This window comes from Monoraphidium neglectum (genome assembly GCF_000611645.1).
Source record: "Monoraphidium neglectum strain SAG 48.87 unplaced genomic scaffold scaffold00329, whole genome shotgun sequence".
Classification (NCBI taxonomy): domain Eukaryota; kingdom Viridiplantae; phylum Chlorophyta; class Chlorophyceae; order Sphaeropleales; family Selenastraceae; genus Monoraphidium; species Monoraphidium neglectum.
The window spans coordinates 1-11,721 of NW_014013299.1; the positions used below are offsets into that span (position 1 = coordinate 1).

General features: G+C 64.8%; 3 protein-coding genes across 3 annotated transcripts in view; 2 read left to right on the plus strand and 1 right to left on the minus strand.

The window, feature by feature from the left end:
• Positions 1-19: 19 nt before the first annotated feature.
• Positions 20-1,983, minus strand: MNEG_2795 (hypothetical protein; the record flags this gene model as incomplete). Its single annotated transcript, XM_014048723.1, has 4 exons — positions 20-676; positions 896-1,164; positions 1,437-1,624; positions 1,841-1,983. 4 exons carry the CDS (start codon positions 1,981-1,983, stop codon positions 20-22), a joined length of 1,257 nt encoding a protein of 418 aa, XP_013904177.1.
• A 4,548-nt stretch (positions 1,984-6,531) lies between these two features.
• On the plus strand, positions 6,532-9,101 carry MNEG_2796 (hypothetical protein; the record flags this gene model as incomplete). The annotated part of the gene is made up of 6 exons (XM_014048724.1): positions 6,532-6,552; positions 6,809-6,861; positions 7,043-7,510; positions 7,719-7,983; positions 8,118-8,431; positions 8,660-9,101. 6 exons carry the CDS (start codon positions 6,532-6,534, stop codon positions 9,099-9,101), a joined length of 1,563 nt encoding a protein of 520 aa, XP_013904178.1.
• Positions 9,102-9,628: 527 nt separating this feature from the next.
• The window catches only part of MNEG_2797 (hypothetical protein), a gene marked incomplete at both ends in the record, with an annotated part of 5,232 nt that continues 3,139 nt past the window's right edge, over positions 9,629-11,721 (plus strand). The window contains 4 exons of the mRNA XM_014048725.1: positions 9,629-9,750; positions 9,971-10,275; positions 10,501-10,973; positions 11,221-11,436. Coding sequence (XP_013904179.1) covers positions 9,629-9,750; positions 9,971-10,275; positions 10,501-10,973; positions 11,221-11,436 — 1,116 coding nt within the window. The remainder of the gene's footprint in view (positions 9,751-9,970; positions 10,276-10,500; positions 10,974-11,220; positions 11,437-11,721) is intronic.

An 11,721-nucleotide genomic window follows, 5' to 3' on the forward strand; every position in this document is an offset into this window, starting at 1 on the left:
CTCATGCACTACTAACGCTTCAAACTTGTTTCAGAACCAGCAAACGCAGTACCGGGCGGAAGCGAGCGAATCCTATGCCGGCCTGCCGCTTCGGGATGCAGCCAAACGCCAGCCGATCTGCCCGCCCCGCCAACTGCCCAACCTTGAAAGCATGCCGCTCGACACTGTCGTCGCAGGCCCCGCGAGCCGCCGCATGTTCCAGCCGCTCTGCCAGCGCGCGCAGCGCCGCTCCCACGTCCCTGAGCCCTGCCGCGCGCGGCCCCAGCCCGGGCAGTGCTGCTGTCTCGGTGTATATTGGTGCAACATACGGCCCTTGCCCTTTCTGCTGTTGTTGTTGTTGCTGCTGCTGCTGCTGCTGCTGCTGCTGCTGCTGCTGCTGCTGCTGCTGCTGCTGCTGCTCCTGCTGCTGCTGCTGCTGCTGCTGCTGCTGTACACCCTGCTTGGGTGCGTGTTGGTGCGCCGCCAGCTGCCGCTCTGCCTGCTGAACCTCCTGCACCTGATCTTGATGCCCCTCCTCAGCCATCATACTGTGGTCTTCGGCTGCCTCATCTTCCTCCTCCTCCACATCCTGCTGCTGCTCCTCCAGCATGTCCTGCTCCAGGCCTACCAGCCCCAGGCGCGCGTCATAATCGTCCACGCAGCCGGCCACCAGGGCGGCGGTCAGCGCAGGAAGGATCTGGGAGGGCAGGACCAAGGGCGTGTTGAATGGGAGGGGGGGCGTGACGGCGTCAGCCAAACATCTGGTGGTCCCTGCAGCTTTGATGGCTTGCGCATGCCGGGTGCAGCAGGTGCGATGCAAAGGTTACAATCCACCCGAAAAGGAGCGCACCCTGTTCCTGGCGCCACAGCTAGGCACTGCCGCAGCTCTACCTGCATACCGGCGGCCCCAGCGCACCAGTCCGCTTGTCAGGGTAGCCAGCTTGCCATCCCCGACATACTTGCGCTGGCTGACCCGAAAGTCTCCCAGCTCGACAGTAGGGTACTCGCCGCACCACTCGACGGCGAAAGGCCACGTCAGCGCCTCGAACAGCCGCGCCAACCAGGGGCAAGCGCCGGGCTGCATTCGCTGCTCCGCATCGCAGAAGCTCATTGCGGCCACCATTGGGGCGCAGCAGCGCAGGACTGTGGTGGGCGAGTAGTCTGGATCAAGCCATGATTGCGCCTCTGCAGTTGGACATGTTGCAACGCATGGGGGTAGAGATGAAACAGCGGACTGCGGCAGTGAGGGCCACTGCTGGTGTGGCCACGTCACTGCAGCAGGATGCGGTTGGCAGCCGCGGCAAACTACCCACATGCCGGCGGGCTCGCTGCTGCGCCCCTGCAACCTTTTCTTTCTGGCAGGCCTGTAGGGGTCAGGATCCCATCTTCAAGGCGAGCCATGGAATTGAGGCACGCCAGATCGCACCACACAACCCAGCTGCACCACCCCGGCCCACCAGAGGGCGCAACCTCGTAGATCGCCATCAGCAGCGCCTTGCTGACCTGGAACGCATCCCCCCGCTGCGCCACGCCGGCCTCGCGCACCGAGAGTACGGGGCCCCATACCTTGTGCAGAGCCGCCTCTGGCGGGGCCGTGGGATCTGGGCTAGGGTTTAAGCTCACCAGCAGCGGCCCCAGCTCAGCCCTGCATAAATCGATGGGTATGGCATGACGCAGGTTCAGGTCATCGGGTATGCACCAGGCGGGAGAGCACAGAAAGAGCGCCTCCGTGCTTGGTCGCATCAGCCAACGCGCGTGTCGGTGATGCAGGACACGACGCTAGAATTGGGAACGGCTCGCTGGAGTGCAAACCCCAGCCTCAGCAGCGGCCACGGCTGCCCAGATGTAGAAAGCCACGCACCGGGCCTCGGGCAGCAGCGGCGCGACTGCCCCCAAGCCCGCCAGACGGAATCGCACGTGCGGCCGATGTCCCGGTAGCCCCCACCACTCCTCTATGCCCGCGCCGCCACCGCCGCTGCCGCTATCTCCAACATCCACCAGCATGCTGCTGAGCTGGACGGCTCGGTGGACCAGGCCGGCGGCATGCAGGGCTATGAGGCCTGAGGCGTAGCCCTCAAGAGCACTCGCGACATTTGCAATTGGGTGCAGGACGCCCCTGCGAGTTGATTATCCCATGGGTGCGCCCGTGATGAGGCGCGGAAGGGGGAGAGGGCAGGTGGGGTAGACAACACGAGGGAGCTGCAGTCACGGGGAGCCGGCCTGCTGACCGACCCCGCTGCTTGCAGGCTGCCAGGACCCAGTGGCTCGATTTCCCTTGTGGGATGCCGTGACGCTTTAACCTTGGTAAAGCTCACCGGAAGCACAGCGCGTCCTCGTCCTCCTCCATGTGGTGCATGCCGGCTTCTCCCAGCAGCGCGCTCCTCAGCGAGCGCCCTCCATGCCGCAGCACCAGCAGCAGCGCCGGCCGCCGCCGCTCCTCGCCGGCGCAGCCGTGCCGCGCCTCGACGCATGCGAGGCCTGTCGCCACCCAGCGCGCTGAGACAACGTGCTCCCCCAGGCCGCCGGGCGCCGCGTGCGCTTCCCCCTCCAGCCGCGCCAGCGCGTGAGCCGCGGTGTCCACCGACGCATCGCCGCGGGCCGCGGCCTCTGACGCGCCGCCACAGCTGGCTTGGATGTCGCAAAAGACGGCTTTCACAACCAGGCGCTCACCCGACGGGCAGTACACTGGACCCCAGACGGCGCTTTGGCAGCACTCTCCCAGCAAAGGGGCGGTGTGGAGTACAGTCAGCACTGGCAGGGATGCCGACGCTGCATCGCCACCAGACTCTGGCGTCCCCTGGGTTGCGGGCGGGGGCAGCCTCGACGCGTCCCCCTTGGCAAAGCAGCGGCGGCCATCGCCGTCGGTACAGGAGCAGGCGGCGTCGATGACGCAGGCCGCATTGGTCAGCACGCCTCTGACCACCATGATCAGGGTGGCGTAGCGCCCGGCTTGCTGTGCGATATCTGGGCTGCAGTGCACACGAGGAGCAGCGGCGGAGTGTGTTTGACTGATGCGCTCGCTCAGCGCGTCACGGTGCCGTACGTTCTGCGTTGTGTCCTTAAAATTACAACACATGTCCTTACACAGCGCAACATAAGCGCAGATAGCTTCTATACGTGCGATATGCCGATGCCGAACTCCAGATCCAGCAAGCTCGACATTATACATGGCTGCATGCGACAGCAATTGATGTAAGACTCCATCTAGGTTACCTATATGTACACCGTTGTGCTGCTGACCGTCAAAGGTGATCTGGCAGGTGGCACCATTACAGTACCGGTGTTGAAGGACATTGAGTGAAAGACGAATATATGATACAGTGCAGGTAAGACAGATAAAAAGCCTCACATCCGCGAGGGGACATGAATTGAGTTTGGAAGGCAGACGCACGTCAAGATCACAAGAGTCTGACCGGGTAAGGATCATGGGCGGATGCAGCCGCCAGCCGGTTGCAGCACAGCACACCGTGCGCACTGCAGGATGCATGCCAAGGTCATCAAAAAGTTTGGTTCCAAAGTGGCGGACAACAGCCTGAAACACAGCTACAAGATCACAACAATGCAGCCAACCAACAACAACACAGCCTTTAGTTGGCCAGCCCTCGTCAACCCCGCCCAGGGCAACTTTGCCGTCGCCCGCGACTCAGCGACAACCGGTTGCATGGGAGCCGCGAGAGCATCATCAAGTTTGCGCCTCAGCACCTCTTCGTTTGGCCCCAAGGCGGCCAGGCCAATTCGTGGGGGCGCCCCGTTGTGGCCGTTGTCGTAGATGGTGTAGTAATTGTGCATGAGCGTGTCACCTGTTGTGCATGCGTGCATGTGTGGTGCATGGTGTATTTGGTAACCGGCACACAGCCAGGGCAGGGGCTGTGTGTGGTAAACAGTGGCTTTGGTTAGAAAATTTCACAACGGGACAGCCTGCTGAGATTGTGCCCGGTGCACCCTGAGCGGGTTGAAAATCAAGCACCCCCCCTCCCCCCGGCGCACCAAGGATCCAAAAACCAGCAGGCAGGCTGCCTAGGCTGCTGATAAGGCTGTAGCACAGCCCGCCAGGTCCCTGCGTGTAAGCGAGCCACATACAAAAGGGAGGGACAATCACTGAGGAGGAAATGTGTGATGATGGAGCTTGTCAAACGCACCAAGCTTATCAGATGCACAAGCCAGGCACCAGCAGCAAGATTCAACCAGCTCGAATGGCAGAACATGTCATTAGCTGGTCCCAGCCTGGTGGAAACGTGCAAACAGGTACACGTTGTGCGCGAGGTGCGATGACTCACCCGTGCCGCGTACTGCATGGGCGTGACATCGTAAGCCCTACCCATAATGACAAAGCTGACATTGGGCAATCCCCCAATCTTGTTGCAGTCCACGGTTGCATTGAAGCTGTAAGGCAGGAGTTGGCAGTCAACAACTGATGCGTTCTTTGCTGCCTCCATGGTCTGCCGGCTGGGCGCTCCGCGCCCGCCCTGCAGCGCCGCCCGCGCCGCATCGATGTTTGCAAGCACAAGCGCGCAGAGCGTGGCCTGCGGCGACAGCGGGCCCGCCCCCAAGCCCTGGCAGATGCCTGCCAGCTGCTTGCTCCGAGGATCCGCCTGACCTGCCGCCGAAATGAGCCCTGCAAGCCGCTCGATCTCGGCCTCGCACGCAGCGCCGCCGCCCGGCAGTGGCGGCGCGCCCGGCGAGAAGCCGAGGCGGCGGTTGAGGGCACCGGCATGGCGGACGGTGCCTGTGAGCAGGGACGTGCCGCTGTCCAGGGCGCCGATGCAGGTTGGGCCACCTGCCCCACCGCGGCCGCCAAACATGCTGGTGTCAGTGTTGGTGGTGGCCGTGCTCCCGCAGAGTACAACCTCGGGGGCTGGCAAGCTGCCACCGGCGAGGGCGATGGCATCGAGAGGCATTGACCAGAAGCCCTCCTGGCCGCCGGGCGGCTTCACGATCGGCACCCTGCACATTAAGGAAGAGCACACGTGTGCCTTGGATACATGTTAATGGGGTTTGACATTGTGGAACACAATCCGATTCACGAAGTTCATGCAGACATGGCAAAAGCTAGCCTCACCATTGCTTTAGGATGGGCCTCAAATTGCACAGCCCGCTCACCAGTGCACATCGCCTTGCATGCGTGCAGGGTTCCAGCCGCCTAGCGCCAGCTCTCCGCCCTTCCCTGGACCGCTTGGGTCGTGGCTGAGCCATAGCCCGAAAACAGGTTCTGCGAGCAGCCCCTGCTCAACCAGGGAAATCATTGGCGGCTGCAGCCACCCGACCGCGAGCGCAGGCCGGCCCATGCCCAGCAGGCCGTCCCACGGCGCACGGCCCCCGCTGCTGGCGCTGCGCGCGCGGCCTTGAACACTGCTTGCCGCCACGATGCCTTGGGAGAACGACAGGGAGCCGCGTTGGCCGCCGCTGCTGCTGCCTGCGCTGCCGTTGATGAAGGTACCGTTCAGGCGGATGGGGGCCCTGCCTGTGACGCCTGTGATGTAGCTGTCGCCATAAGTGATGTGGACCTCAGGGCCCCCAATTCCCTGGGCACCAGGGGTGGAGAGGAGCCACCACAGAGGGCATGTGGGTTCAAACACACAGCGGTACTATTGCATCTCTTCCCATGGCGGAGGCGACACACGCATGCTCGACTCATTTTCCGCCACTGGTCATGTGGGCCCCAGCAGTGGAGTGCACACCTGGAAGGAGCCTACAGCCGCCGGGTCAAACAGAGAGCGGCCCTGGCAGGCTGAAGTGGTGCATGTCGTGCTGGGCACCCACACGTTGGCGGACCCCGTGTCCACCAGCAAGCGGAAGCCTCCCCGTTGGCCGATGCCGACGTCAGCATCGATGAAATACTGGAAATCCGCCGTCTAGTGTCAGGATCAGGGGCGGAACGGCGGATGGTGGTGCAGAACCTCATGGGTGCAACCGTAGGGTGAAGCAAGTAACAGCACTGATGGATCTGGTGATTTGGAATCATGTGCGCCCGTAACTCACCTCCCAGGTCAATGGCATGGCGAACACTGCGGCGGCGGGCTGGGGCGGGGGTGCCCCGCCGGGCAGCTCGGATGTCACAGATGCGCCCGCCAGGGACACTGATAAGTTGATCAAAATGCCACTTAAAATAAAATGCTGCACCAACCCCCGTGCCATTGCGCACCGGTGTACAATATTTACAAAAGTGAGAAGAGCTGCAGATCAGTTCATCGTGCTTTTGGTAATACCCGCTGGCAACGTTACGGTGATATGGACATTGGTTCGTTTTCTTTGCAATTCAAGCAGACCGCGTGGCTGTTTACAAACGGACGGGAAGCTGCTGGACACCCGTGACCTCCAAACAAGCCATACAAGCGTTCATGTGGACAACAAGCTTGAACTCTGCACTATTTTTGTGTGTTGCTGTCAAGTACCAACCACTTAGCTGTCCAGATCAGAGATCAAAATGCCGCCAAACAAGCCGAGGCTCGAGCAGGTCTGTTCTGGCCTGCACGACGGCACTATGCATATACCTCCTCTTGCTTATCATTATCTCCATCGCAGGAAGCGTTTGATGATTCCGTGAAGACAAACATGGAAGACTTCGGCATGGAGGTGCGCCGCTCGAATTCGGCGCGTCGCTGTGCCATCACGCCTGCCATGGACGTAGGCTGATGCCCCACACCAACCTATTCACAACAGGCGGATGAGGCAATCAAGTCTGCGGTGGAGGAGTTTGAGATGCAGGCACGAACACGGTGCCGCAGGGCGCTTGCTTGTGATGTGTTGTGTGCATGGGTGCACTGCGGGTGCCTGTGCCATGCACCTACATGGTGCCAAGCAGCACCCTTGGCCGCCGCCTCCTGCGCAGGGGTATGACCTGAGTGCCATTGTCAAGAGCGTCGACGGCAGCAATACAGACAGGTGAGCCGCCGCCCCGGCGCTGCTGCCCAGGCGCTGCAAGCGGTGCCAGGTGTGCAGACACACTCCGGAGCACTTCCCACCCTTCTTGCGCATGAACCCTTCCCTGACCGTGGCGACCTGCAGTGTGCCTCCTGCTCTCGACTACATGCTCTGATACACTCGCCATATTGTCACCCTGCAGCCATCCGGCAGCGCAGGCCGCAGCGGCCCTACAGGCCCTTGCAGAGTCCGGTGCCGCCGCTGCCGACCCCGCGCGCCTTGCGAGCGCCGCCGCCACGCTGCAGCAGGCGCTGCGCGCCGGCGGGGACAAGCAGGCGGCGCAGCAGGCGCTGGTTGTGGCGCAGCGCGCCGGCGCGGTGGGCCCGCTGCTCGCCGCCACGCAGCAGGCACTCGAGGCGTGCTCCGATGCAGACGGCAGCGCCGGCCAGAACGCAGCAGCACGGGAGGCCGCGCTCATTGCGTGCCTGCGCACAGCGCGCGCCCTGATGGCGAACCAGGACGCGAGGGGCGCATTTACCAGGGAGCGCGGCTGCGAGCTGGCACAGTTGCTGCTGCGGGCGCCGGCGGGGCAGGCGGGCGGCGCGCTGGCGACGGCGGTGGGGGCGCTGGCTGAGGCGGCGAGCTTCAGGGATGAGGAGAACAAGTGCAGGTGTGCAGCTTGGGTGAGGGGCCGGGCAGGCAGCGAGCGTGCAATCGCCTGAACCTCTAGACCATCATGTTTCTGATGTGCAGCCTAATACAGTTGGCCAGGGCCGACTAGCTGGACGCCGGGACTGCAGTGACGGTCACGCTCGTGAAAGCGCCAGTCAAAACGCGTATGCCTGGAAATTTCACCTACACTTACGCTGCATCTGCAGGTTTGTCGACATTGGCTTTGCCTCTGACTTGTTCCGCCTGATGGAGCAGCCAAACACGACCCCTGCAGCCACCGCCGCCGCCGCCGGCGCCCTGCGCGCGTTTGTCAATGCTGACGACGAACGCAGCACGGGCTCCAAGTGCTTCGCGCATGCGCGCGGCCTGGCCAAGAGCGCTGGGGCGGTGGGTGCGCTGCTAGCGGCGCTCCGGCGGCTGGGCGGCGGCGAGGCGGCGGCGGCGGCAGCGGTGATGGCGGCTCTCAAGCAGGTGGGGCGAGGGCGGCCCTCACGCGGGTGGGGGCACCGAACGCCTTGACGTGCGCACCAACCCCACTTGGTGCTTCTGCTTCGTGCTTCCCCCGCACCAGCCAACCACCGCCGATTGGACCGCCACACCGCCAGATCGCGGCCAACGACGACATCTGCCGCGAGGTCATGGAGTCGGGCGGGACGGACACGCTGCTGGTGCTGCTGCGCGACGCAACCTCCGCACGCGCCGGCGGGGCAGCGGCCGCGGCCGTGACGGGTGAGCAGGAGGACGCCGACGACGCCGTCGCGGGCGGCGGCGGCAGCAGGGACGGCAGCGGCGGCGGCGGCGTGCGCGGCGCGGCCGCCGACCTGGCACGGGGCGCTGCCGGGGCGCTGCGGCAGCTGGCCAACAGCGACGCCGTGAAGAGCCAGCTCGCGGAGGCTGGGGCGCTGGAGGCGATCATGCGGTGGGCGGCTGGGTGTGTGCGCGTGTGGCCAAGCGCAGCGCCTGCTTGTCAGTTGCAATCAGGTGCCACGAGAAGTGGGGCATTGCCCCCGATTCTGCTATTCAGATTCCGCAAGCATGGGCCACTTGACGGTCTGGTCCATTGTTGATGCAACCTGCTGGATGCAGGTGAATTTCCCCATCCCCTCATGCCTGCAACCCCTTCGCCGCTCCTCTGCTGCATCTGCAGCGCGCTGCGCGTCTTTGCCGACGCCCCCGCAGTGCAAGAGGAGGCGCTGGGCCTGCTGACCGCGCTCACCCTGCGCATGCCAGCCATCTCATCCGCCGCCGCCGACGCCGGCGCTGTCGAGGCGCTCGCATCTGTGCTCGAGGCGCAGGCGGCGGCCGCTGCAACGGCCAACGGCGCCGGCGCCGGCGCAGGCAAGCTGCAGCAGCGGGCGGCCGGCGGCGGCGGCGCGAGCGCCAATGGTCCCGGCTCGGCGGGCGGCGTCGCGCGGCAGGCGTGCATGGCGGTGCGCAACATGGTGGTGCGCAACCCCGAGCTGCGTGCCCCGTTTTTGGAGCGCGGCGCGGAGGCGCTGCTGCGGGGCGTCAAGGCGCGGCACGCGGATGTTTGCGGGGACGTGGGCAGCGCTGCGCTGCGCGACCTGGGGCTGGATCAGTACCAGTAGTTTGTGGCGTGTCGCGGCTTTGAAGGCGCGTGTTGGGGTTGGGAGTTGGGGCCTGAGAGGCGCCGGCGTCGTGCCGTGGGACAGAAAGATTCCGTGGAAGAGGTGCCGTCTGCCGCAACTTCTGTTGGCGGCTCAAGCCGCCAGGCCGCGGCTCAATAACTGTAAAATCGGTGAGCACATGCGCCGCATCAAGCCCGCGGCCAAGGCGGATGACGAGGCTGCATCTTCAACCAAGTCCACAGCTGTTGACCACTTAGTCGAGGGTCAACTGTGTTTGAGGCCAAGTATAGTTGCTGACAAATGTGGCAGCGTGTGGAGCATGCGCTGTGGCGCTTACGGCGCGAGGGTGCGCTGCTGGCACGCCAGACCAGCTCAGCAGAGCGCAAAAATGAGCAGGACGGAGGCGCTGGCGGGCGCTTGCGCCACTGAAAGTGCGCAGCCGGCAACCTGCATGAGGCTTTGGCACCCTTTCAGTATACACACAAACGTCGCGATCATCCTAACTGCACCATATCTAGCGAGTCAGAATGGCGTCGCCCCTGCAGGCGCCCACGGTGACCAGCACGGTGCGGGTCTCTGCGGAGGACGAGATAGATGTATATTATGAGCTGTATGACAACCAAGTCAACGGCATCACCAGTGGCGTCAGGTGGGCGCCCGACCGCAGTGTGGCACGCAATTGCGCCTGGGTTGGGCGCGGTGTCAGCCAAAGCGCAAGGTGCTGCGTTGCCGAGCCATTTGCGCAGAGCGGTGGGGCGCGGTGCTGGCATGGCGTAGGCCGGCATGCGGCGGCCTCCACTCGTTCTGGCCGCCAGCGCCGACGCCAACTGCTCTCCTTTCGCGCTGCTCTCGGCCCGCCCAACCTGCAGCGCCCCCTCGACCAGCGGCGGGTGCCAGCAGGAGCCGGCGCGCGTGCTGCTCATCATGGGCGTCGCGGCGACATGCGTCGCATGGCACACCCAGATCCAGGCCCTGCTGGCCAGATCAAAATCACTGGGGCGCGCCGTCCAGATCGTTGCTTACGACAACCGCGGCGTCGGGCGCTCCAGCTGCCCCAAAGAGCGCAGGCACTACAGCAGCGCGACGATGGCACGGGATGCGGCGGCGCTGATGGAGCATTTAGGGTGGGGGGCGGCCCACGTGGTCGGGTTTTCTATGGGCACCCAGATTGCAGGTGAGCGCCAGGCGGGGCGACCCTGGGCACGTCGCGCTTTGGGGTCTGGACAGAGGGCATGCAGCAACCAGTTTATGCACGCGGCGCATCAAGCTACCACTGACCAGATGCGAGGGCACCTGGCGGGAGTGCGGCCGCTCCATGTGCACGCCTGCTGGAGGCATGCGCCTTTCTGCCCCACCGCCCCAGCACGCTCGCTTTCCCACCCAACCGCACTACCCGCAGCCAAGCTGGCCGCCTCCGTGGCGCCCGACCGCGTGCTCTCCCTCGTCCTCGTCAGCGCCGCCGGCGGCGGCGTATCCTCCCTGCCCCGCAGCCTACACGCCATCCGCCACTCCCTGCGCGTCCTCACCGCTCGCACCCTGATCGGCCGCGCGCGCGCCGACCTGCGGCTGCACTTCACCAAGGGGACGCTGCACTCGGCCTCATCCGCATCGTCAGCCTCCTCACTGGCGGCTGCAGCTGCGGCGGTGTCGCTGCCAAACGCCGGGCCTGGAGGCGCGCTGGAGGCCGCCCCCTCCGGCGGGTCCTCGCCGCCTCCTCTGCCGGCGGCCGGGCCCAAGGGGTCGATTGCTGCGGCGGCGGCGTCGGGGGCGGCTGCAGCCGCGGGGCCTGCGGCGGCGGCGCGGCGGCAGAAGGAGGACCTCATTGATGAGTACGTGGCACACGCGCAGTGCATGCCGCCGCAGGCGACGCACGTGAGCGACCGCGGGGGCGGCCGCGCGGGCCTTGGCGTGTAATGGGGGGCGTGAGCTCTGGTGCCATTCGCACCACTGCTGACGGGGGGCCTGGGCTTGGGCAGGAAATAGGAACCTTAGTTGGTGGCTGCCATAGTCATGCTATGCGGGGTCCTCCAAAGCCAAACGCTTGCACACCGGAACCTTGGCCACTCGCAACATCCCATGCTCGCACACCTCGTCCGGCGGAACTCGCGCGTGTCCACAGGGCTTGCACGGCCACCTGCACACTGTGTGGAACCACAAGCTCTCGCCCAGTGAGAAGGCCACCCTGCGCGCCGCAAGAATCCCAATCCTCTTCATCCATGGCCTGAAGGATAAGGTGGCGCCACCTGCATACGCGCAGCGGCTCAGCCGCGAGCTCGGGGCGAGCATCGTGCTGCTGCCGGGCGCGCACGTGGTGATGCGGGAGAGCGCGCAGCAGGTGAGCACCCGGCCTGCTCGTGCACTGGCGAAGCTGACGGCAAGGGGATGCGCGAGGTCCAGCCGGGCGGCGCGTTGCACGTCGCATCAGAGTGCCTGCCACATTGACTTGGCATGCAGATGCGAGCACTAGCCAGCAGAGTGTCATGCGCCGTTTGTGCAGCTCTTCTCCCATCCCGCGCGGTGCGAACTTATGCAGGTCAACGCGCTGTTGTTTGACCTGGTATTCGGGGACGCAGCGTTCTGCACCCGCCGCGAAGTGGCACCCATCCCACTTCATGCGGCC